This window comes from Pimephales promelas, chromosome 1 (genome assembly GCF_988280905.1).
Source record: "Pimephales promelas chromosome 1, fPimPro1.hap1.1, whole genome shotgun sequence".
Classification (NCBI taxonomy): Eukaryota; Metazoa; Chordata; class Actinopteri; order Cypriniformes; family Leuciscidae; genus Pimephales; species Pimephales promelas.
The window spans coordinates 38,550,854-38,577,889 of record NC_142769.1 but is presented as its reverse complement, the minus strand read 5'-3'; the positions used below and the strand labels follow the sequence as shown (position 1 = coordinate 38,577,889).

The following is a 27,036-nucleotide window of genomic DNA, read 5'->3' as shown; positions in this document are numbered from 1 at the left end:
AAACACATGAATCATTATAGTTTACATCCTTTGCCCTGTGCTAAGAAAAAAAATTCTTCAATGTAGTCACATCTCAAATATGGTTAAACCAACACTATCAAGAAAAGCAGGGCATGTCTCCAATCCATTATACCAGTCGGCGCATTAACATTTACACCACACATGCAAATAAGCCCTGCAACACCTCCTTGATGATTACTAGATGGCACCATTTTAAATGGGCAAGATTAAATGAGCCTTAAGAATCTTATATTCATTTTGATTATTCAACGTGGCCAACATACTGGATTTATGAAAGAAAAAAAAAAATAAAGACTCCATCATAACCAACAGTACTTGATTTGTGAGGGATTTGCATGAAAAGAGATGTGGGTTGGAATGAGACTAAAGAGGGGAGAGAGAAAAAAAAAAAAAGTACAGGATAAGGAAAGATTGGGGCAGGGGTCTTAGATCAGATCAGCAACGTTCATGGGCATTTCCTCTACAGTAGTATTGTAGAAGGTTTCAATGTCTCGCAGCGTGCGCTTGTCATCTTCTGTGATCATATTGATAGCAACGCCTTTTCTGCCAAAGCGTCCACCACGTCCGATTCTACACAAACAAAGCACTGTTAGTACACAACAAGGACAAATGCATGAATCAGACAACCATCACAGAAAAAGCTTTTAGACTCACCTGTGAATATAGTTCTCCCTGTTCGTTGGAAGGTCATAGTTGATAACCAGTGAAACCTGCTGCACATCAATGCCTCTAGCCTAAAAGTAAACAAGTACTGTGAGGAATGGTAATGGATTGAAAAATCAAAAAGCAGTGAACTAGCAAACCCAAGTTAATTACAAGCAACAGTGCATTTGAAAATTGTAAATGTTAACCGCTTTATAGTCGTGTTGAGGGATTTGGCAACCCAGGCACTGTGGAGAGCAGTTAGAATAATCTCCCAAAGAACTTTATTCCCATCACAGCACAGCATGCTGGTGGAAGAGGGATCCTTGGTGTGACATCTGAGAACTGTGGGTAAAGAGGAAGATGAAAGGTTGCTTACCAGCAGGTCGGTAGTAATGAGGACTCGACTGGAGCCAGAACGGAACTCTTTCATGATGACGTCTCTCTCCTTCTGCTCCATGTCACCATGCTAGGAAGTCAGAGCAAAAAGTTAAAACCAAAGGCATTTTAGAAGACTATATACTTTAACACCACAACCCGTTAGTGTCACTCACCAGCGCAGAAACCGTAAAGTCCCTTGCATGCATTTTCTCGGTCAGCCAGTCCACCTTCCGGCGAGTGTTGATGAAGATTACAGCCTGAGTGATGGTCAGGGTTTCATAAAGATCACACAATGTGTCCAACTTCCACTCCTGAAAGACAGAAAAAGGCTTAGCAAATGGAGACACGAAACCCTTCTCTTCCAATAGGTGGTGCTGTTTTCAGACTTAAGTCAAGATCATGTTCCCAGAAACCTACAGGCTCAAAATGCACTGGCAAGCAAAACGCTTACCAGACATTGAACACTGCAGATAGTCTGAGATCAGTTGACACGCATGGGGATCATCAAAAAACAGCATTACAACTTCAGTCACAAACAACTGAAAATTACTAGAACTGCAAATGAACATTTGAAGATTTTAGGGTAGAGAAAAGAATATTTATTACTCACTCACCTCCTTCTCAACATTGATGTAGAACTGCCGGATTCCCTCAAGGGTCAGCTCTTCTTTCTTAACTAGGATACGAATAGGATCTCTCATGAACTTTGTGGTCACCTCCAGCACCTCCTGAGGCATGGTGGCAGACAAAAGAATCACCTGGGAAAAAGAAACCATGCATAAGCTTACAAAAAGAGAGAACACAACCACACCTTTTCATGTTATAAGCATCTTTAGGTTACCAAATGTACAGTCATCGTGGTCAAATCTGCAGCAATCTTCTAAACTGATCATGATGTGGAGAAAGTTATGACTGGTTTTATAAACAGGGTTTAAATTAAGACAGGATTATGTTTTAGTTCAATCAGGCTACTTAAGTAGTTAAAAAAAAAAAAAAAACATTACTGGTGTGCATCTTGAGACAAAACAGCATTGACATTAAGATGTGTCAGTTAAAGTGGCTTTCAGTGAAAACTCAAACATGCATTTTAATCTGGGACTAGGGTTAAGCCTTGTCTGAGAAACCAGGGGTTAATGCTCAGCTAGCTTTCATTTATTTTGAAGTTAAAACAAATTGCAATGCAATTAAAAATGAATTTAAGGCATGAAGTGTCAGCTGCTTAATAGTCATGAAGAGGGACCCCAAGAGCCCAATCATAGTGGAGAGCAGAAACATTTCTCTACCAAAGATCATGATTCCCAATACAGCATAGGAAGCTGGTAGGAGAGGGAACTTTGGTGTGGGCACCAAGGAAACTGTTAACAGAAAAGTATTAGCTTACCTGAGTATCTGTGGCCAACTTCTGAAAGATCTCATAGATTTGGTCCTTGAAGCCTCTGCTCAACATTTCATCTGCCTCATCCAGCGCAAACATCTTTATATATTTAGGAGCTGAAATAGGAATAGAAGTGTAATTTCAAAGACATTAGGTATGCAGGATACTAAACCGTGATTAATTGCAATAAACAGGTAGTTGAGAAAACAATCAATGCTAGGGCAGGTCTTAAAAGAAACAGTCTGCTAAACCAAGTGCCCATAACCGGTACTTACATAGATATCTGCGGTTAAGCATGTCAAACACACGGCCAGGGGTCCCAACCACTATGTGGGGCACATCAGCCTGAAGCTTCTGAACGTCATTACGGACATTGGTGCCACCAATGCAAGCATGACAAGATGCCCCCATGTAGTCACCAAGAGCCAGGACCACCTTCTGAATCTAAAGACAACAAAGTCAGTTTAGTAATATTACAAAAAAAAGAAAGAAAATGTTTATGAACCACTGTACAACAAAATGGATTGTGAATCATGTTATAAATGTATCTGTGCCCATAGCATGAAACAGTCTTATTCTCACTGTGTTGAGCTGACTGGGATGAATACGGCCTTAATTTCCTCTTCCCCTAACAGATATCGGACTTTGCATCACTGACAGACACAGCCTTGCCCAGTTGATAGGGGACATGCTTAAACTTTCAACACTTTCATTTCGAAACACAGAAGACAAAGACATAACCTGGATGAGTAATGCTTTTCACCTGTTGGGCCAGCTCTCTGGTGGGAGCCAGCACCATTGCTTGTGTAGCCTTCAGATCCACATCGACCTGCTGCAGGATGGAAATGGCAAACGTGGCCGTCTTTCCTGTGCCAGACTGAGCCTGTGCAATGACATCATACCCTACAGACAGAAAACTGCAGAATATTAACCAATGGCCATTCAATCACATGGAGTTTCAAACTGACTAATGTTAAAAGCACTAATGAAAGCACTTGTGCCCATACCATGAAACAGCCTATGCCTCACTGTTTTGAGTTGACTGGGATGAATATAGGCTTAATTTCATCTGCCCTTACCAGATATAGGTCAGTGTCACTGACAGACACAGCCTTGCCCAATTAATAAGGGCATGAATAAAGTGAATTTATAACCCAATAATATAAGATGAATAAGCATATACAGAAATAAAATTCTACATACCCTTGATACAAGGGAGGATTGCCCTCTGCTGAATGGCAGAAGGTTTCTCAAAACCATAAGCATAGATTCCTCTGAGAAGAGCCTCTCGCAGATTCATATCATCAAAACTATCGACAATCTCCTTCCAGTTGCTCTGAAGGAAAAAAAAAAAACAACTTGTATAGTTTGCTGATGCGCATACATACAATAATGTACATGAATAAAATTATAGGAAAAAATGAAAAGGCTCTTAGACACCAACCTCAATGATACCATCTGGCTCCATCCCCTCAGGGCCATTGTCTCTGGGTCTAAAATGAGAGGCTGTAATTAGTACAGCTTTGAAGTAAAACTCAATTCACATTTTCCAGTGTTGAGATGAGTCGGCTTAAGGACTTAACATAAAAATTAATTGGATTTTATCCAATATTTCAGTCACTGGTTACCCCTTATAGTGTTGGGGTTTAACTACACAAACATCCCATACATGTATTCATATATTATTATGTTTAATTAGTTCAAGTAAAAACGAAAACTTACTCAGACTCATGATGACTTGAGGGGGAAAAGAAAAGAAAAAGTTAGTCAGAATGACAGCCTCAGTCACTATTCGCTTGCATTGGATCATTCTCCATAAAACGAAAGTGAACGGTTTACCAGTGCTGTCAGTCTGCCTAATATCTCCTTTAGCAATCCACGGAAAAGTCACGGTTTTGAATTTCGATTATTTATAAAACAGCGATATTTTACAGTTAAGACACGGGCATCGTAAATTAAGAATACGACCAGGAGGCAGCCATTTTCAGTCAGCGCCATTAACAACGTGGCTCCAGAAAATCGTCGGAAACAACAATCGATCATTACAATTACTATGTTCTCTCTATAAAAAGCGGTTTAAAACAATACCGTGCGTAATAAGTCCGTAAAACCAAATCCTGTACACATTTGATTTAATTATAGACCCAAAGTATTCAAGTAACGTTAAGTGAATCGTTTCACCGACGACAAAGTTTAACTTTTTCTTTAAAAAAATTAAAAGAATAATTAGTATCTTCATCAATTATACACATTTTAATAAGAGAGGCCTATGTGAGGATAGGCCTTGGGCCTGTCGCAAGAACACTCTATTGTCTAGCCCAGGAAAGGCACATGGCCTACGTATTTTCTCCTTTGCAGGCCTACATCTGCGAACAAAAAACATATTTTCTTGTAAATGACACCTGATACGGAGATATCTGGATAAGTAGATTCAAATAAACGTTAAAAATGTAGATAATCGGTTTAAAACGATGTTAAGGGAGTGACCATGTGCCGCATGGACGCGCCGGCCACACGAGGAACTGAACAAGCGCGTGAGACACGTTGCGTCACAAAAACCGGCATTCTAACGGAACGTCGAATAGACGTTACAAAAATCCCTCGAAAAGACTTTCCAATAAACATTACGAGTATAATCTAAAGTAAACCGTATGGTAGTTACTCTACCTGGTGAAAAAATCCTTTCTGGGTATTTTTTACAAGGCGGGAACAGGGAGAGGACGAACGTGCCAAATCGGCTGATAATGCTAGCTTTTAAAACACTGATGAAAGACAAATATTCCATATTTTCCACAAAACCATGTGAAATCAATAACATTGACTAAACTTTTCCCGTAAACCGAGCAGCACTTATACAGATACATTAAAAATTCTTCGAGCACGTTTTCTTACCTATCTTCATGTTCAGACGACATTATTACAAAGGACTGTAGACTGGCGGAAACGCGCAAATACTTAAATCGTGACGACGACCTAAGTCCATTGATTGGACAACTTCTCGATCAATCAGATTATAACCCGCCCATCGTGTCTTCCAATAGGTCAAGAAACGATTGGTATCACCCTATTATAAGCGCCTGTTCAAAGACGTCACGAAACGAAAAAAAAAGAGAACAAAAAAATTGCTTTATGAACCACATTTTTTTCTTTTCTTTAAGAGATATGATGTTTGGTTTTCTAGCATCTACATTTTTTTTTAGAAAAATCCCTAATTTCATATTAATAAAATAAAATTAATAAATGTAAAGTTTTGCTCACTTCCAGAAAATAGTCAGACGTAACGCTTCCCTTATTACCCAAGAGCTGTTTTCCAGTACATAAATGTTGCAACAAGTGATTCATCTATTATTCACAACTAATGTAAATAGTGGGTAATTTAATATGTCATAAATATGCTTTGAGGAGAAAAAAACAGCTTATTTGGGATTACATCTAGTTTGAATAAGGGTAAACTATGCTAAGTAACATAATGAGAATACTACCATATTAAATCCTGGCCATTTCAAAATACAAAATTTATTACAATGTGACTAACAGAATAACAATTTAAGTGTTCTGCTCATTACCCAGATCGTTATTTTCATAAGACGATTTATTAAAAACCAAACTGCAGACATGTTTCATCACTTGCATCAGGGCACAGTTACTCTCATCTTTATACACAGAACAAATACAAAACCCAAAACAGAATGTTCCATTTAGGCAGTATGTCACCAGGGCAAGACAGGCTGTCAACCATGGATTACCTCAGATCTCTCAGTCAAGATGTTGGCCTGCAGTACGAAACCAACTGAAAAGGTTATACAAAATGAAAAAAAAAAAAGTGAGTGATGAAGAAATATCCTCATTGTGTAGTCTCTCAGGCTTTTTGGACAAATGCATCTCTGCACTGGTTGTGCAGTCTTTACACAAATATCACAGTGAGAGCTTGCAATGACACAGTTCTTTGTACATAAGTCTCCTCAGCTTGGGCATGTCCTGCTGACGGAAGGTGAAGGGCTGACCCAATGCGAGACACTTGCAGTACTAAAGAGGAGGTGGATGAATAAAGAGAAATAAAAGGTCAATCTTATGTTTAGCACTGAGGAAAAGACATCAAACAACACATGTTCTGACAAGATTTTTCTCAGTACAGTTTGTCGCATTTTGGATGAAGCATGTTAAAAACTTCGACCCATCATAGTCAATTTGAATGGATTTTACTCTAGATAAACAGCTATAAATGTACAATATTGCATCAGTTAATCTAAATCTTATCAACCACCACTCATAAAACCCCAGACCATGGTCAGCTATATGAAAATGGTGTATGTACAAACCTGCAAGACAAATGCCCCACAGTCACTGTCATTATTCTGTCTGCCAACATTCTGTAACATAAAAAAGAGGCTTTATTAACTGTCATTGAAACATTTGAACAGCATTAGAAAAAAAGAAAAGCCGTCACAAGTAGCAGCATTTTGTGGAAATGTTCACTGTAGTGTCTAGGCTTACCATTTTAAAAAAGCCTTTCCACCCAGTCAGAAAATCTCTCTTATCTTTTATCATGGCTTCTGCCTGCAGGTATTTAAAAATATGCTGTGGAGGGGAAAAATAGTCACTTAGCTAATTAGAGTTACAAACACAAAGATTAATTATTTTATTGTTTTAGATATTGCACACAGGTTTAAAGAAATTTCAGTTTGTGGAGAAGATTTTGAGTGTACTATAGCACATAAAGCACTATATTTTTATGTGGTTTATACCTTGGGGCAGCGGCGATTAAGAGTTCGCTGAGAATCGAAGTATGTGATGGAGCGCCGTTTAATATCAACCGAGACCAATGACCAGTGCACTTCTAAATGAATGGGAATCAACAAAAGATCCTTCTGGAAGATGTCCACCTGAAACATGTTTGAACGTGTGTTAATAAAAGCAAGAACAAGAAAGGTTCTGCTGATTTGCTTTAAGGATTAGCACTGAAGAATGGATCCACCTAAATATTATCAGATGTGTACATATGATCTTGTTATATCCACAAGTTTCCTACGCCCCATGAGGCCTTGCGTCAAAAGTGGGCGCGACTTCCGGTTCGAAGTAAACAAAGCGCGACTTGACCGGACTTGACATGCTTGACACTCGTTCATTCAACAGTTGACAGTCATTCAAGTTATAGCGATCCAAACTAGCTAACGATGTGGGAACACAACCTCAACGAAATCCAAAAGGGTGAAATAACAGTACCTTTACCCTCCGCAGTAGTTGATTGGGAGTATTATAATAACATTATTAATAATCAATACTCATCAAGGCATGGTGACAGACAGTTGTGCAAGCTGACAAACAATTAAAATAAAAAAATACACACTTAGTCATTGTGCTTTGGAGTTTATTCAAAATTATGAATGAATGTGTTACTTGAATACATTAACTGGCACATTTGGTGTTCTCTGTCAACACAGGCTTTGATCCTGAGTTTAGGTGTAACATCAGTAGCGAACAGCCAAACACATGCTGATAGAGTTTATAGAATATTAAGAATTTAAACAAATGTACACAGGAAGATTCGTCGTCTTTTGGGAGGTGATGGAAACTACAGTCGTTGGCAGGATCACTCTGATTTCGTTTTCAGCTTATGTTCAAAACAATCACGTTTAAGCCACTGAATTAGTTTAGTCCGGTTATACATACAACCGCGAACAGCACATGTTGTCCCTGAGCTCCGTAACGACATCTCTCATAAAGATTTGCGTCTTTAAATAGTAAAATAATTCTTTGAAAAACAGCTAGCCTCTTCGCTAACTAACACACAAAATACCATTGGAATGCTACTTCCGCCGCCTCACCGGAAGTTTCACCCACTTTATTTTTTACAGGAGCGCCCCTCGGAAACTTGTGGATTCATAACAAATTCTTCAAAAGTTTGGGGTCAGAGAGATTTGTTTTTAGAGAAATTAACTTTTATTTAGCAAGGATGTATTACATTGATCAAAGTGACAGTAAAGATATTTATAATGTTAGAAAAGATTTCCAATTCAAATAAATGCTGTTCTTTTGAACTTTCTATTTTTTAAAGAATCCAGCACAATGTTTTCAACATTGATAATGATAAGAAATGTTCCTTGAGCACCAAATCAGCATATCACATATATTTTTGAAGGATCATGCAACACTGGAGTAATGATGCTGAAAATTTAGATTAAGGAATATATTGATTTTTTTTCTAATATACCAAATTGCAATATTTCATAATATTAAGTTTATTATTATTTCAAAAACTTGAAAATGTTTTACTTTTGTGAGGTAGTAAAGTTTACAGTTTTCTTACATTCTTTGTCCACCGTTTCACTCCATCATAACCTTTGGTCCTCAACTTGTCGTAAAAGAAACTGTTGAAGAAGTGCACCTAAAAGTAAATGAGATGGCATTAGATACAACAGAAACCACTGAAGACAAGTGAATACACCTATAAAATAATAAAAATAGGAGAAATACAAAAAGAATATTCACCTTTTCAGGCACTGAATCCATCACAAGGTCTCCATACATGTTCATGATCTTAAAAAATCAAATGAAACAACAACATGTGTATTAAGCAGGCCGGAGAAAAAATAAATCATTAAATGTAACATTTATAACTCAAAACTGACCTGGTCATTGAGCCAATTTTGTCCATAGAGGGTGCTAAGATCATCCATTGTGAGAACATGACGCTTGTAATTCACCCGAAACCCTTTCAACATGGCAGTCCCAGATGACCTCTGGTAGGACTGAATTAAATTTTGCACCACAATCTTCCTGTGGGCACATGGTAAAGAAAAGAAAAATACTTTGGCTTTCCTTCCAAAGATCTATGTGATGCACGATAGATGCTCAAAGACAAAGAACTAAAAGAAAAGGAGTGTATTTGAGGTTGCGCACAAGTGAGACCTGTGAGCCTGAGAAAAGTCCTCATTGAAGATGCCCTGCAGTTCCTCGACAATATCATCTGATTGTACAGGAATTAGACTTCCATACTTTCGAAGGTATTCATCAAGAAGACCTGAGAAATAAATAAATGCATGCATGATGTACCACCACCACTGAGTTTGGATTTTACACATTTTAACACCAAGATCTGTGAGGACCGAGGAGTATTACATCCATTTTGGCCTGCAATCTTAGCAGAACCCTATATTATCTAAATATGCTGGACATTCTCCCATATCATAACCTAAAGAGATAATAAGAGATAGGATGTATGTTTCTGCAGCTTCTAGACAACAGGAGTTCTACCTTGGACATAAGCCCTGTGCTCCTCTGTTAGGACCATCTCCATCTTTTGAGTGGTTGGCTTCACGGGTAGAGAAAGATATTCCCGGACCCCAGTCACTACTGAATTTGACTGAGAATCCCTATGATAACCATTGAAACCAAAAAAGGGATTTTCTGTGGAGAGAGAACAAACATTAATATAATGCAATTTTTGGCTATAATTCTATTTACTTTAAATCAAGGCTTGTCAATCTTTTAGATGACACAGATCACTAAATATGATCATCCTAATGCGAGAGACCCCATCATAAAATTTAAAAGGCAGATATTTTATTTTCATGTATATTGTATGTATATCATTTTATATGAACATTTTGACATACTTTTCAACAGACCTCCTAGTGCTCCCTTACAGGCCCTTGGGGGTCCACATACCCCAGTCTGAAAACCCCTGCTCTAAATAACAATGAGAAAAGGAAAAATCACACCTGGTTCTCCTCCACTTGTCTCCAACCCTATTTGTGATGAGCCCAAGGTGGCACATCCCTGTTCTTGTCTCTTGCTGGCATAAAGGCTATACCGGCGCCACCTCCTTGCCCGTCGATACCCTAAGTTGCCAACCCATTGCGCCCGCTGTCTCCACGTTTTCCAATTCTGCACAAGGCGGTTGCGTAACCTCACACTAGATCGTAGTCTTCGCCAGCGCTTCAGTCTTTGCTGCCTAAGTCCATGAAGTCGAATCTGGAAGGGATTCTCGGGAAAGTCTCTAGCTTGGAATTTGGGCTCCCCTTCATGAGAGGACATCGGCTGCCGATAATTGTTAGCGAGCATGAGCTGTGGTTGAAATTCAAATGGCATTTGCCAGTCTTCCACTTCATCTTTCTCTTCCCAGGAAGCACACTCAGAATCAATCTCTTCCTCATCTTGTTCTTCTTCTTCTTCTTCTTCCTCAATATCTTCTTCATTCTCATCAAATCCAAGCTCTTCAACTTCATCAACTTCTACCGGCTCTATGTACTCTCCAGTCCAGATTCGTTCCTTGTGAGCTATTTTGAGGTGAATGGGGCTGGTGGTTTTGGGAGGGGAGTTTGGATCCATTAGATCACCTCCCATGCCCCCAACGCTGCTAGCCTCCTGGCTCACAGTCAAGGAGAGTTCCCCTTGCCAGCGGTTCTGGGCCAGGCTTCCACCACTGTCTCTCATAGTCCACTGGCAACCTGCTACCTGCGCCAGCTTGCCGTCTGCAAGAGTGAAAAAATGTGAATTGGGGTAAATTCAGTACCCTAAATTTTGTTTCTGATGCAGGTGAACAATTTGAATAATACAGACGTTTTTTTATAACTGACTGATAACAGGTCTTGTATAATATATCACGGTGACTGTCAAAGTGGAGTGCATATTAGAAATCTTACATACATCTCATTTTGCATATAAGAAAACATAATATATAAAACACTTCAGACAAAAAGCAAGTATTAGAACTATTACATTCTGACATAATTTAACAATTTCTCCTCGTTTAACCAAACGTGATTCATGAAATGTGCACATATATTTCATGCACAACGGTAAAATGCAACTATCAACAACAAAATGAGCGAAGAACATATTATACAGATTCACATCTAGCATGCCTAATCAAAGCATTTCAATAGTCGAGAGAACAGTAGTTCTTATATCTAGAGAACAAACCATCTTTTGAGTGTTTTGCAACGTCGTTATAATCCGAATAATTCACGGTTGCTTAGGTAGTTTTCGATCTCTGGCATGTGCAAATTCGCTAATTAGCTGACTAGCTAACAGCTACATACTGTACAGTCTCTTGATTTATACCCACATATCACTCACCTTTTACGTGCAGTATTAAACCAATGTAAATTTAAAAACACACGCGGCAGCTTTGCCTTCAATTTTAATGAATTTGGGGCAAAGAAACCAGATTGTGCATTACGAGGATTTCCACCTCAATCAATGAATACAGTCGCGGTCTTTGCACGAAACCATGAACAGCTGCTGCGCACAACTGATGACATCATTGGCCTCGTGTAATGGCGTTATGAGCCTTGCAAAATAAACCATAATAATAATACTCATAATGTCAAATAAAGATACTTGCAACATGTTAACATAGAAATACTGTAGAATTAACAGAGAAATAAATCGTGTGGTGAAGGAAGTAATAGTAAATAAAAATGAGTTTCAAATGGAAGAACGATGTGGCCCTTCTTCCACCCTTGTAGGCTACCCTTCTTAAAGACTATATTTTCTAAATCAAGTATGTATAATTTACTTAGATATTTAATAGGTTTCAAAATAAAATGTTAGTCATCCTTTTCCATGTTGTCAGTTGGCTATCGTGACGTGTTTCCAGCCAGAAGCAAAATCCTATGGTTAAGAACATGCTGCATATTTCTAGGCGTCACAATATGATGGGAAGGAAGAACTTAAAAAATTGCACTAGTCTGGCTAAATGATAACGAGTCCTTTGAGTTGCAACAGCAGTTGACTCAACAGATTCACAGCAAATGGGATTTCCCAGAACTCATCTGTTAAATATCTGATGTGGTCCATTATTATATAGCTACAAGGGTAAAGGGTTTCTACTTTTTGGTTATTGACAGATTAAATTATTGCTCATTGATGAATAGTTTGGTTGATGGCAATGATTGCATACATTTAGAGCAGATTTCCAACCAGTGAAGTTGCAGTTAGATTTATAGAATCCAGTGGGTCATATTTTATGGATCACAAAAAAATATAATAGTAAAAAGAATATATATATATATATATATATATATATATATATACACATCAGATTTATATTGGTAAAGTTAGTATGGACACACCATGATGTTTCAATAATATACACAGCAATCATCAAACAGGAGACACCTAGTGTAAAGACCATCGGTTAATGACAGTTTTAACAAATTTGAAGTTAAGGAGTAAAATAGTTTTTAAACAAAGCAATCCTGCTACATTGTAGCCTAAAATGTTTATGAAATGTTTGCACATCAAAAAACAGTGTAACTTTATGTGTATAAACTATATATTTTATATATATATATATATATATATATATATTTTTTTTTTTTTTTTTTAGTCAAATTTCCTAGTGTCCCACATTAGGAAATGTCGTTTTCAAATCCGGGACAGTATGATCAGCCTAATGTGGGACAGTAGGCTACTAGCCTGGTCAAAACCAGACCATTTCAGTTTGTAACTGAACTTTCAGTGCAAATCTAAATTTGCCGGAAGTTGTCTGGGTTTTCCCAGGCTAGGAAAGTACTTCAATGAGTCAAAAAAGTGTGGTGGGGCATGTTTTTAACATTGTTTTTTAAATAAAAAGTTTATTTATTTATATTAGACAAATATTAAAGAAAAAAAATGTTTCACCTATAGGCATTGATGAAATGGAAACAGGATTTTCATGACCTTTTTCAGAATCTGTGGTCAAATATTAATTCCTAATAAATAAGTCAAAGAAACTCACTTTAAAATAATAAATAGATATTATCCATGTACTAATTGTATCAGTAAGTTTGAAGAAGGTTTTTTTTGTTGTTGTAATACCAAATTATTTTGGTCCAAAGTTTATCTGTTTATTTTTTTTTTGGTGTTTTGCAAATGCATCACTATAACTGATATAATGGTTGTGTTTATGGATTGTGGTTTACTGGAAATGTATAATATAACTAAACATTTTGTTATTTTACATGTTTCATTCATTCATAACAAAGAAAATTACTAAGATTTAAGAGAGAATCTAATATAAAATAAGATTTTACTATTCTACATATGTTACCAAGTTATTTTTATCCGAAAAGGTGATTACCTTAAGGGTAATGTAACACATGATTTCACGTTATCATATGCATGTGTGTTTGTCTTTGTGACAAGAAGAAACTGCATAAATATCCAGTCGAACTGGAAAGACAGGATCAGAGAGGAATGACTGAAAATGTCACAGGGGGAAATAGTCTCTGTTTTCAAGTGCTTATGATGCAGCTGGCTTTATAGTCCACATGTGAGAGTTCCTTCATGCTGACTACAACATCTCCCAAGTTGACTGTCAGACTCACACCCATTTCATTTGTCAGTAAACAATTATTGTTGATGCCTTTTATGTCAACACTTCTAATTGTTTTAATGTAGGCTATGCCTATAACACGAAATAAGCATATTTCCTGAACACATGGCTGCTTTGAAATATTGCTTTTATCTATTGGCTGCAATCTTATAAACTCAATGCACCACGTTTAAAATCATGTATTAGTAAAATGTAAATAATTGGAAAACCATGATGTTTTCAAACTATGATGTTGTTAAACTACTTGACATCATGATGATGTTGTCAAACTAGGCTTATTCAACATAAATATAAGTTGCAGACACAAATAGATAAAGTGTAAAGTTTTATTTATTATAAAGAGTATGAAATAATAATATTTTTGATATAGGCTAAATAATTATGATGGGTAATAAAAATAAAAACAACAACGTGGTTTAGCCTACATACAGGGGAGTGTCTTTTTTAAAAGTAGATTTTTGAAATCATGTGGAAAGGGAAAAAAACGAGGGAATCATGGGGAAAGGGAAAAAAACGAGGGAATCATGGGGAAAGGGAAAAAACGAGGGAAAGGAAGAAGATACTACATCTACAAAATCTACATGACTGTCAAATTTGGGAAGGAAAACAACAATCATTATTAGTATGATGTAATAGAAAGCTATGTTGATAAATCCAGCAGGTGAAGAGGGGGAAGTATTGGTGAAGGGCGGGGCGGGCGACGTGAGGAGGCGGAGTGGGGGAGAACTCGAACCAAAGGCTCATTTAGAGATAGAAATAGAGACGCCACACGGAGACTAAAACACCTGTCCTTATTTTAGAAACTACTCTTATAACTGCAGATAACTTATAGTCAGAATGCTACTTTTTTTATAGGCTGTTCTAGTATGGCTGATTATATACCAATAAACATACGTGAAACTCACTGAAAATGAACGACTTAAAGGACAGGAGTCCAATTTGACGCGAGCTGAAGAAGAACTAAAGTGATTCGATTGTGGACTATAACGTAGGCTAAATCGTTTATTTGTAAGTATACGCTTTTGTTTACGAAGTAGCATTCTTATTCTGCAACAAGTAATTTTTTCTTGAAATAAGTAATATATTTAATCAAAGTGTATGAGTCTCTTAACTGGTTGGTCAAAACTAAGAATTTTTTTGAGACTGTCTAATGTCTTTGTTTTTTTTTTTTTTTTTTTTTTTTTCCATTGCAGAATTTATAGATAGTTACCAGCTCAGGGAAGTTATAAAACTAAGGATTTACTGTGGAATTATTTTCGAAAAGGCGTCATTTCCGCTTTGTTGTTATTCTTAACTTCAAACACTCACCTGGGCACAGTATATCTAAGTCGTTGTCCGCTGTGATGGCTGATTTATTGTACAAAGTGAAACTATAAATAGGATATTATTATGTGTATGTTTGCGTTCTGAAGCTACATTAAAGAATTGTTTATCTTTATGCAGTTTTTTCCTATACATGTATAGGTATGTAGGTCTACAGTATGTAGTTTCGGTTTCAGTGTAGGCCTATGTGTTTTCACATCTGTTGAAATTACAAATTTTGTAAAAAAGGAAAAACTGAACTGATATTAATATTGCATATTATTAATGCTGTCATCTGTTTAGCTATTTAGCTATGTTTGTGTAAAAAATGGGGGGGGAAATCCCAGAACTCATTCCTAACAAACTCATTCAAGTTTGTTAGGATGGATAACAAACATTCTAATACCATTTTAACTAATACGGGAGCACCTCAGGGTACAGTTTTATCCCCCTTTTTATTTTCACTTTATACTGCTGATTATAGGCATAGTCAGCCATCCTGCTGGATACAAAAATTTTCTGACGACACTGCTTTAGTAGGTCTACTTAATAAGGGTGATGATCTTGCTTACCGAATGGAGGTTCAGTCTTTTTATAACTGGTGTGATTCAAACTTTCTGAAACTGAACATTGGGAAGACCAAAGAACTTGTGATTGACTTCAGAAAGAAAAAAGAGAAGGTCCTCCCAGTTAGAATTGATGGTGAAGAGATCGAGATTGTGCAGTCATATAAATTTTTGGGCGTTCATTTGGATGAAAAACTAAACTGGAAAGAGAACACTAGTGTTGTGATGAAGAAGGCTCAGTCGAGACTGTTCTTTTTGAGAAAACTAAGATCATTTAATATCAGCACAAAGCTCTTAAATGTTTTTTATCAAGGGATTTTAGCTAGTGTTCTTTTTTATGCTGTACTTTGCTGGGGGGGCAGTATATCTGTTGAGGACAAAAATAGGATAAATAAACTGATCAAGAGAGCTGGTTCAGTTATTGGTCTTAACCCAGATGCATTGGAGGTTACTGTGGAGAAGAGGATACATTCAAAATTGAAAACTGTCCTGCTTTTTGAAGGCCATCCACTACACAATTTGTTTAGGGGACTCAGAAGCTCTTTCAGTGAGCGACTGGTTCTGCCTCGGTGTTCTAGTGAGCGGATGAGAAGATCTTTTGTCCCAGCAGCAGTCAGATATTTTAATGAACACTGTTAATTATTGAGTGACATCCAGGCCTTTAATATAGTTAGTGTTTGATTATTTTTGTACTGTGAAATTGAATATTTCTTGTAGTTGTGTCTTATCAGGTTTTTGTCATTCTTTTAATGCATATTTATTTATTTATTTATTTGTCTGTTAGTTGTGTGCTGTGTTTATGGTTGTACGGTTGGTGGCAAACCAGTTTCCCTACCGGGATTAATAAATTTTCTATCTATCTATCTATCTATCTATCTATCTATCTGAATTTTGAATGGCCAGGGAACCTTAAATACTACAACAAATCTCTCAAATAACTGTAATAATAATTAGTACTACTACACTGTTAATTGGAAAATTAGTAATATGTAGTATGACACACATATTTATTTGTGACTAACTGTCCGGTCATAAGTCACCTGCATATGTTTGACACATTTCTTTAGTTTTTGAAGGATTAAAGTCACACCTTTTGACAAAAAAGGGCAAACAAATAGAAGATGTCATTTGTTTCAATGTGCTGGGTTTACACTCTTTCATAACTTTGTAAATGGCCACTCTCTTTTCTGCTTTCAAGACTTTCAAGGTTTGAAACATATTTGATTACAGTAATGCTAGAATCTGTCTGATGTATCAGTTTACACCCAGTTTCAGACGAGACTATGAAATGTGAATGGGAAACAACCAATATATAGTTGTTTCATCAAGTTGGCTAGAGGAAAACAGGCCTGAATGTTGCAACTTGTTAACTGAAAGGATTTGTTGTGTGATCATTTTTCAGTGTCTTCTGAAGTTTATTTTTCTCTTGTCATTTGGGGTGTGGATTTTGGGTGTGTAGTCTTAGAATCTTATTTTGACGCTCTCAGGTTACCTGCTCAGGCAAGCCCCCATAGTTTTAGACTGATCTCTTGGCTGATTATTCACTAAAGGTCATGTGTCTGAGTTGGTCTGTATGATGTCCTAGTTCTGTAAACACAAGAGTGCAGAGTTTCTCATTTTCTCTTTGTACGCATGCTGATGGGAGTTCACATGTGAAGGAACAGGCCAAATATAGTGTTTATTTGAGGTTTCATAACTATATTCTGCACATAACTTTAAAAGCAATGCTTTGCATACTTGTGCTTACAGTATGAAGCTGTTCAAGGGGATTTCCTTGCCAATACAAACAAGTTAGAATACTTTAGAGAGGTATTCAGTAGTCATGCATAGCAAAATTGCTTTATGAGTTTAATTGTATTGAACTGGTAAATCATTCTTTTAGACACACACATGCCTGAAGTGGTTGCCCACATACCTTTCTCCTCATTTGCATCTGCTGAAAAAGGTGGTTTGTTTGGTTTATAAACTTCTCTGCTCCCTTGGTTCAAGTATCAGATTGTTTTGTTCTCTCTGTGGCTATGGTTATATATCACTGTCAATCATTTCTGTTTTGGATAGAGTTGTAAATCCAGAAACTTATTTTCCAGTTTTCTTATTTACAGCGCAGTTAAGCGAATTGCCTGCACAGAATATGATGGCATTATAATATAACAGTGCAACATGTAACGATAAAGTTGACAGCGGCTTCATAAATTAATTAAAAAAATGTAAAAAAAAAAAAAATTGTAATTACAAAATTAATTAATTAAAAGAAAGTACTCCCCCATCTTCCTCCGACAAAAGTGTATTGAACGCACTGCCGTCGTCACTGAACGCACTTCTCCAGGAAGACTTGAATGCACCATAACCATAGACAGTAAAAGAAATGGACACAGTGACTCCAGGTACTTCCTGCCTGATGTCTGAGCGACTGCGTAGGCTCAAACTGAGCTTGACGACAGTCTGACAGTTGAAAATCTTCTTGTACCTGTGCTAAGACAAATCTGAATCACCTGATTCCTCAAAAACGTTGAAATATTTTGTCCCGTTGCTTTTATGGACTCTCTATCTATGGGCTTCTCCTTGTGCGACAGAAAGTCCCGCGGTTATGACACGATCTTTAGCCTATTTTCACAAAAACGGCTTCTATGGGGCCGTAACGTAAGATACAAAGTAATGGAGCGTTTTATACGTTGTCGTCGTCATATCCTTCATCGCTCTGAATGGTTTTAGGTCTATGAAGCTTTGCCAGACCATAACTCAGTTACAACTGAGAATGGTCTGGTTTTAACCTGGCTAGCACCTCACACTTTAAGAGTACTTTCTCTTCAAAGCTCTCTATTGTGTTTTTGTCTGGCTGCAAATTCCCAACAGGCATCCATAGCAACCCAGTGAAACCTCTAATTCTAACAGCCATGCGGTGTCTGTTCAGAAGAGATATTTAAATACGGTACTCTAGGTGTATAGATAGTTTCTATGAAAATAAATACAAAACTAGAAAGTGTTAACCAGAAAAACAAAGAAACTCTTTCAAACGAGTCACACTCTCAGATTTTTTAGGTTTATCGTACTTCCTTTTTTGATCTCATCTTATTGTTCTGTTTGCCTCTCAGAGTTGCTCTGGGAGAGTCTAATAATGATGGATCATGACACTCAGTGGCTGTACCAGCTCCTTGCTGAAGTGCAGCTGGAGAGATTCTACCTAAGGATGCGAGATGGACTCAACGTGACACGAATTGAACACCTGAACTACGTTAAAGAAGCAGATCTTGAACAGATTGGCATTAGTAAACCAGGTTTGTCTTGTAAAGCAGTTTTTTATTTGAAGAATGAAGATCATGTTATTTTGATTTGTTTTGTGTACTTAAATCTCTTTCAGGGTTAAATATAATGTTTCTGATATGATTATTACCTTTACAGTTTTTCACAATTGCTAAGACACGTTTCTTGAAGCCTTCTCTCATTTTCTCACAACATTAAAGAAAACCAAATCTTCAAACTAATTACAAAAAAACCCTGACTATTCTGGAAAAAAACTAAATCAAACAAATGGCTCAATCATTTCACCTGTTCTCTAAATCAAAGCTTTTAGGTCATACACACATCAGTCAATATATAAACATTACAGAACATTCATTAGACATTCATCAGAGCATGTAGTTACAAACATAAATAAATTATGTTGTATAAAGTAAACAAATTTTGCAATTACGTAAAAAAGTATAGTAATCACAACTTGGTATGGTGAATATATTGTACACTGTATGCTTTTTGCAAGTATAGTTTTCTATATCCAGCACTTGCATCCTGTAAAAATGCAGTAGTCTAACTACAAAAGCCCAAAAGGTCAAAGAAACTAAATGAAAAGCTTCAGTACAATCTTAGCAAAATCCAGTCCAGTACAGTTTTTCACAATTGTTAAGACACTGACTAAACTCTGTCCTCTGAATCTAATTCTCAATTGCTGAAACCAAATTGTCAAATAAATCGCTCTTTCTTCAAAACAAGTTCTTGCAGTTAGACACCATTTGCAAATCTCATGCATTCTTTTTGCAAAACTCTAAACATTCTCACTCACTAAATACATTTTGCACAGTGGAACACAACTACCACACAGTTTTCATCGTTTACACACAATGGCCCAAAATTGTTCACTTTTGTTTGTAATTATGTGATCAAACCAACTGTCCAAAATATAAGCCAGTGTGCACGGGTGAACTGAATTTTGATACCAACAATGGAAGGAAACGATCTGAAAGGGAGAGGAGGAAGAGTATGTGTAAGAGGTGGTAAACAAGGGGGATGAGGAATAGCAATATGTGGAGTGTTGGGAATAGCAAGACTGGATCCGGCACACGAGAGGGTTTTTTTCCTTTGCCTGGCAAGGAACATAATTGCCTGTGATGTGGACAAGATTCTCAGGCCGAACCTAGCATGAAGACGTGCTGAGGAAGAATTAATCTCTCTTTGAGCTTAATTTTTAGGTTGCACAACTCTTTTTAGTGTACTGTAACGTGCGAGATTTCTTTGACCTTTGGGACATGAACTTGAAATATTTAACAAATATGTTTAGACAATGAATGAGAATGGGGTTTAGTGTTTTAGCAATTGTGAAAAACGAATATAAACTCTTAGAAAAAAAGTTTAAATCGGGTTCTATAGCCATATGCTTCTATACAACTATAGGGTTCTTGACTCAATTTTAAAGAACCATTTATGCTAGAAAGGTTCTATTTAAGAAGAAATGGCAAAATTCTTTCATGTTTAACATGTTATTTAACAAATTCTAGTCAGTGATAAAGCATGTTTACAAAAAATGAATTCAAACTAAATCCAAAAATTGATCCCATGATGGAAACCTCTACAAGGTTCTATTTATGAAGTGCCTGACAGATCCTTTAAAGTTCTATATAACATTTTCTTCTAACTTTTAACATGTTTTGTTTGTTAGCTCTTTGTTTTGAATAAGCTTTGTATTTATTGGGGTGTTCCTGTGATTTTATTTATTTTGTGTGTGTGTGTGTGTGTCAAAAGGACAGCGACGATTATGGGCAGCCGTAAAACATTACAAAAACAACATGCGACCAAGGTCATGGGTGACAAAGGTATAGTTGTATTTCACATCTTTACATACCATCTCTGTTTATTCATTCACTTAGCCCACCTGTGATAATCACTGTCTGTTTTCTACTAGCCCTTCAATGCTCGTACCCCTGAGGGAAGTGAGCAGCATAATGGTGTTGGGTCAGGCCAGGGTCCAGAGGCAGGCCGCACATTTCCCTGTCTTATCCAGAACAGTGAACTGTTGTTTGGGGACAGGCTAGGCTCAGGTTCATTTGGAGTAGTTAGAAAAGCAGAATGGTACACACCGACTGGACGAGTGGTGAGTACTCTCTCTATACCAAAAATGACCGACTATGCATGTCCTCTTTTTGTCTTCTAAGATGCTTAAATGAATGTCACCGTAATGGTCATGTTTCCCTCTTTTTAAGTTGCCTGTAGCAGTGAAAACCTTGAGGAGTGGATCGTCCAGACGGGAGGAAATGGTGACAGAGTTCCTCCAGGAAGTTAATATCATGCAGTCTCTGGACCACCCCAACATTATACACCTCTATGGTGTGGTCCTTACTCATCCTCTTAAAATGGTGAACATAACTTTTCATCTAAACTCATATTCTTGACTAATATTTGATTCTTTGCATGCATATACATAGTCTAGAAACGACTTATTCCCTTTTTTTATATTTGTTTTATTGTAACGTTACTGTATCAGTTCTGCTGACATTCATACCAAAACATCAAACATGAATGTTGAGTGAGTGTGATATTGGGTTTTATATAACAGAGAATTAATATTGCACATTCCGCAATGAATCAGTGTATTTGAGCAAATCGATTGAACAAATGATTCAATGACTCGCTTGTAAAGACCTTAATTAATTGCGTTTTTGAACGAAACAGTTTATTCAATGATTCAGCAATGATTTGCTACATACTGGCGCAACAATGTAATTTGCAGAAAGTACAATACAAAATAACATTTTTATATTAGTATAACATCTTGGAGCATACACTGCATTACTTTTCGGTCATTTGTATTTTACTTTACATTTGTTTGTTTTTTTACATTATTGTAATCCCTCTTAGATAGTGGAGTAAAATAAAACTATAAATTTGATATTGTTTAAAGATGTACACTACTGTTCAAACATTTGCGGTCAGTGTTTGGGGTATTTAAGTATATAAACAAGAATGCATTCAATTGATCAAAAGTGACAGTAGAGAGACATTTATTATGTTACAAAAGCTTTCTATTTCAAATAAATGCTGTTCTTTTCAAAGAAAGAATTCTGAAAAAAATGTATCATGGTTTGTACAAAAAAAAATCATAAAAAGGGCTGGTGATACTAAGATGGATACCATAATTACACTTTTTCTTTTTTTATCAGGTAACAGAGCTGGCTCCGCTTGGTTCTTTATACGACACTCTGCGAATACGACAGGGAGAATATCCTCTTTCACGACTCTGGCTCTTCAGCACACAGATTGCTGCAGGTATGGAGTACCTAGAGTCCAGACGCTTCATCCACAGAGACCTTGCTGCCCGAAATGTGTTCTTGGCTGCTAGAGAGCAAGTGAAGATCGGAGACTTCGGACTAATGAGAGGCTTGAATCTGAACAAAGACCCCTATATCATGACGCCACACAAACGCATCCCCTTCGCATGGTGAGAAGCTGAATTTAAGCACAGCAAAGAGTAGAAACAGTGAGCTTCATTGTTTCACTATTACCCTATTAGGTCAAGGAAAGTAATCCCATCTCCCTTTCTGTAGGTGTGCTCCTGAGAGTTTGCGTGTGGGTTCTTTCTCTCATGCTTCAGATGTCTGGATGTTTGGTGTCACATTGTGGGAAATGTTCACTTACTGTGAGGAGCCCTGGTTTGGACTGTCTAGCAGACAGGTATGTAGTTGGTTTGATGCAGTTAAACTGTAAAAAAAAAGATTATTTCCGCTTTTTCCATTGGTTACTAATGGATGCGTGTTGTGTCGTGTAGATTATGTGTCGTGTTGAGCGGGATGGTGAGCGGTTGGAGAGACCTCCGGACTGTCCGCAGGAGTTGTACTCTGTAATGCGCAAATGTTGGGCCTGCAATCCTGCTGACCGACCGACCTTCTCACAGCTCACCACCATGGTAGCGGATGTAAGTGATAAAGGGATACTCCACTTTTTTTGGAAATAGGCTCATTTTACCACTCCCCCAGAGTTAAAAAGTTGGGTTTTACCGTTTTCGAATGTATTGAGCCGATTTTTTGATATTTAGAAGGATATCAGTAACCAGAGAGTTTCTGGTCTCATTGACTTGGATCGGCTCAATACATTCGAAAACGGTAAAACCCAACTTTTTAACTCTGGGGGAGTGGTAAAATGAGCTTATTTCCAAAAAAAGTATAGTATCCCTTTAAGCCTCTGCCTCTCATAAAAAAATAAATAAAAAAAAATCGCATTAATATACACTATTGTTCAAAAGTTTCGGGTCAGTAAATATATATTATTTACCAGCTAAATGCAGCCTTGATGAGCATAATCTTACCAACCCCAATCTTTTGAATAGCACCACTTGTGCTATTCGTATTCTTACTCTAAATTCTCTCTGTCTAATGTATTTTCAGGCGCAGCCAATGGAGGTTCGAGCCGTGAAAGATCTTATAGATCCCAGAAAACTCTGTCTACAGGCGAATGATCTAGTGACTGTAATAGACCATGGGTAAGAGAGCCCATTGGCAAACAATATTTTAATGTATTTTTCTTTCGTTCCTTTATATGCCCCCTTCTTTTTGTTTATTTTTGATATTGTCTATCGTTTATTTTCTATTGTCTATTTCCTTTACCTTATGCTCTTTGGCAGTATTGTTAATAGTCATGCCAATAAATCTTAGTTGACTCTGACTCTGATAAAGGTCATTGTGGGTAATTATTAACCTGTCTCCCCTCCCTTTGAATTAGTAGCATTCCATTTACAGTTCAACCCTTTTCTGACTCTCATGAAAACCACACTTGGACAGTACAAAAATTCAACAAATGTTGAATCTGACAGAACAAATTCCTTATAATTTAATAATTACAGCAGAACCAATAGGTACCAATGACTTTAAACAGTTTTAGAAACAGTATATATTAGTGACGTTTGATACAATTGAAATAATATGCGTATGCATTAGCAGATAGATTTAAAGCAGGCCAAGACTTTACAGAAAAGGGAAGGTGCAAAATGTATTTGTAAATTAAAAGTAGAAAACCTAAATAGGGCTTTGTGGAAGTCATCTTTGATGCTATATAACTGACTATGCTATTCTCTTCTGTTTCCTCATAGGCTTGAAATTTGTGAGTGGAAGGGGCAAAACCAGAGAACTCTAAGTGTTGGTTGGTTCCCCTCTATGTTTGCTGCCCATGCTCTCACAGCAGCAGCTCCTGCGTCTGGTCCGACTCCGACACGCAGCTGGGCAACCCCAGAACGAATAGATGAGTGAGTGACATTTTAAATGAAGTTGTAAAGAGCTGAATGTCACTCTAATGGGACTGTTTAAGTGACTTTTGCCATTCAATGTGAACTTTTCAGCTCCAGGCGTTGGAGGATTCCAATGGCAAGAGAGAAGGCAGGCTCAAATCTGAAGAAAATGTCAGGTTAGAAGTTAAAATACACTGAGTATTATTGAAGGCCTGAACATACTACAAAATAGGCTATTATCTTGTACACATACACTAACATTATGGGTTAACAAGATTTTTTAAAAGAAATCAATTCAATTGATCAAAAAGTGACAGTAAAGACTTTCACATTGTTATAAAAAAATTATCAAAAAAAATTATATTTATTAATTAATTTAGCAAAACATGTATGATGATTTTACACTAAAATATTAAGCAGAACAACTGTTTTCAACATTAATGATAGTAAGAAGCACCAAATCATCATATTAGAATGATTTCTGAAGGATCATGTGAAACTGAAGACTGGAATAATGATGCTGAAAATTCAGCTTTGCCATCACAGGAATAAATTACATTAAAAATAGGGCTGTCAAACGATTAATCGCATCCAAAATAAAAGTTTGTGTGTACACAATATATGTGGGTGCACTATGTATAATTATATATATATATATATATATATATACACACACACACATGCTTGTATATACTGTAAATATACATGCATGTGTGTGTATTTAAATATATACAAAATAACTATACACAGTGCACCCACATATATTATGTAAACACAAACTTTTATTTTGGATGCGATTAATCACGATTAATCATTTGACAGCCCTAATTAAAATATATTCAAATAGTAATAACAACATTACACTATTTTTGATCAAATAAATGCAGCCGTGCTGAGTATAAGAGACAAAAGCATTAAAACAATCTTACTAACCCTCAAATTTTGTGTATCCAATCCCATTCTGTGTCTTACTCTCAATCTTCAGGCATATCGATGAGCTTGGAGTCCATCCTTGATGTTTCACAGGGCAAAGGTCAAGGTGCTGGTGGGAATGGAGCTCAGAGACCCGACCCACGCAGACTCATGCAGAGTAATTTGATAAAAGATCCCCGCAGGTTTAGTGATGCTGTTGTCATCCCACCTCCACGCCCACCACCCCCCAGCATCAAATGCATCAGCCCACCAACCACCAGCTTCAAAACCCAGATGATGTTCCATGATCGGAGAACGGCAAACCCAGCTGGCTTGACCCCTCAAACTCATCCACAGACACAGTTACAATTCCAACCACAGCAGCAATGTTTAGGGACTAACAACCTCGTCAGGATGGCACATCTGGCCAAGTCAAGCCCTCAGTTAGATGATGGCTTTGAGAAAGAGAAGGATAGAGAGAAAGAGCAAGAGAAAGAGAAAGAAAGAGAGCGGGAGAAGGGAAGGGAGAGGTATCCACCACAAGTTAACAAGGAAGCAGTCATAGCACAGGTAATGCAGATTTCTTCATGTTCAACAATTTTTATATATTATAAATGTGATTTCAGTACTATTTATATAAAATTTAACAAAGAACTTGCACATATATTTATTAAATATAATATGTTTATATTTATTCAGAGATTACCATTCAAAAGTTTGTGGTCCGTAAGGTTAAAATAAATATAATTTCGCTGTAGAACATGAGGACAACACGAGGACAGTTAATGAATGGGAAAACAATACTTATATGAAAAAAAACTTTTATTTGTATTTGTAGTAAATTATAAGTAATGTGTTTTAAAAAAAAAAAAAATATATATATATATATATATATATATATATATATATATATAAAACTTTTTTGTGTAATACAATGCTCTTTTGTCATCAGGTTCAGGAGGCAGTGCATGGAGTGACCATTGAGGAGGCTCATAGAGCTCTGTATCGCAATGACTGGAATCCTGAACGGGCAGAACAACAGCTTAAAGTAATAGAGAATTAACACTTGTTCAAAGTAAATGATTTCATACATTGCATACATTACTTTGATTCTCTATGTCATTCATTGTCATTCTTTTGGGTTTTCCTTGCATCATCAGACAGACCAGCTCTATCACATGAATCAGTGCTCTCGTGACGAATGTAAAAAAATCCTTGCCCGCTACAACTGGGACCTGCATGTAGCAAGCCGTTACGTCTTCCGTCTGGTTAAAGACAAATAAAGAACTGCACTGGATAGACGAGGAGAAAGAATTTAAAGCAAGACAATGTCAAGCATTAAGATTATTGTGAATTTAAAGTTTATTGTGATATCACGAAATTGGCAAGAGGTCACAACTCTGTTTTCATTCAAGTTTTCATTCATCGCCAATGTGAAACTATCTATAGTGACTGTATTATTGCGTGAAACTATCTATAGTGATTGTATTATTGCTTGATGGATAAACTAATGATATCAGTTGTTATTTTACATCTGTTTGGAAAGACAGCATAATTGTTTGTATTAAATGCACAACGTTTTTTAACAGATGCCATTCCAGTTGCCATTGTGACTGCTTATTTTTAATTTAAATTTTTTTTGTATTCAAAATAGTTTGTTAAATGTTTATGTGATAAATTCAGTATAACAGTGTAAATGTATATGATTTATGGAATGTTAGAAATATTTGTATATGTTTAATAAAGTAAAACTTTTTTGCAGATTTTCATACAATTATTAGAAATTAAAACCTACAAGGTTATGGAAAATAAAATGCTTTGTATTTTCCATAAAGAGATGACTCGATTTTTCACCAGTGTTTCCACGTACCATGTTAGCCTATATTTATCACAAGAACAAAGTGTGCCATAAAATGCTGAAAGAAAACTAACAATACGTTATTGTTTCTGCAATTGTAAAGCATTTTAAAACTGTGCTTGTATTGTGACATTAAAACAAGACCTCATATGGTACAAGAATGTTCATAAA

General features: G+C 36.7%; 3 protein-coding genes and 1 non-coding gene across 5 annotated transcripts; 1 reads left to right on the top strand and 3 right to left on the bottom strand.

Moving 5' to 3' along the window:
• Positions 1-295: 295 nt before the first annotated feature.
• On the bottom strand, positions 296-5,407 carry eif4a1a (eukaryotic translation initiation factor 4A1A). 2 transcript variants are annotated; one of them, XM_039656423.2, is made up of 12 exons: positions 5,312-5,404; positions 4,142-4,156; positions 3,864-3,912; positions 3,623-3,755; positions 3,183-3,322; positions 2,695-2,863; positions 2,426-2,535; positions 1,659-1,802; positions 1,218-1,355; positions 1,043-1,132; positions 676-755; positions 296-591 (listed from the first exon to the last, which is right to left on the bottom strand). In XM_039656423.2, exons 1-12 carry the CDS (start codon positions 5,332-5,334, stop codon positions 447-449), a joined length of 1,236 nt encoding a protein of 411 aa, XP_039512357.1. In that variant the 5' UTR covers positions 5,335-5,404; the 3' UTR covers positions 296-446. The 2 variants fall into 2 exon arrangements, with proteins under 2 accessions (XP_039512357.1, XP_039512368.1); XM_039656434.2 differs by lacking the exon at positions 4,142-4,156 and having other exon boundaries at positions 5,312-5,407.
• Positions 1,421-1,557, bottom strand: LOC120471092 (small nucleolar RNA SNORD10). Its single transcript, XR_005620762.2, has one exon. It is a non-coding gene; the product is annotated as a small nucleolar RNA SNORD10 (small nucleolar RNA).
• Positions 5,408-5,915: 508 nt separating the features above from the next.
• Positions 5,916-11,684, bottom strand: senp3b (SUMO specific peptidase 3b). The gene is made up of 11 exons (XM_039656445.2): positions 11,501-11,684; positions 10,141-10,893; positions 9,674-9,826; positions 9,329-9,440; positions 9,049-9,196; positions 8,909-8,956; positions 8,727-8,804; positions 7,165-7,302; positions 6,914-6,997; positions 6,739-6,789; positions 5,916-6,445 (listed from the first exon to the last, which is right to left on the bottom strand). The coding sequence occupies exons 2-11, from the start codon at positions 10,853-10,855 to the stop codon at positions 6,335-6,337; spliced, it is 1,638 nt and encodes a 545-aa protein (XP_039512379.2). The 5' UTR covers positions 10,856-10,893; positions 11,501-11,684; the 3' UTR covers positions 5,916-6,334.
• Positions 11,685-14,474: 2,790 nt separating this feature from the next.
• On the top strand, positions 14,475-26,770 carry tnk1 (tyrosine kinase, non-receptor, 1). The gene is made up of 14 exons (XM_039656457.2): positions 14,475-14,750; positions 18,703-18,885; positions 20,624-20,694; positions 20,784-20,972; positions 21,082-21,234; positions 22,039-22,316; positions 22,423-22,549; positions 22,644-22,790; positions 23,260-23,354; positions 23,961-24,113; positions 24,207-24,271; positions 25,081-25,577; positions 25,960-26,055; positions 26,168-26,770. The coding sequence occupies exons 2-14, from the start codon at positions 18,726-18,728 to the stop codon at positions 26,288-26,290; spliced, it is 2,154 nt and encodes a 717-aa protein (XP_039512391.2). The 5' UTR covers positions 14,475-14,750; positions 18,703-18,725; the 3' UTR covers positions 26,291-26,770.
• The last annotated feature ends 266 nt before the right edge of the window (positions 26,771-27,036 follow it).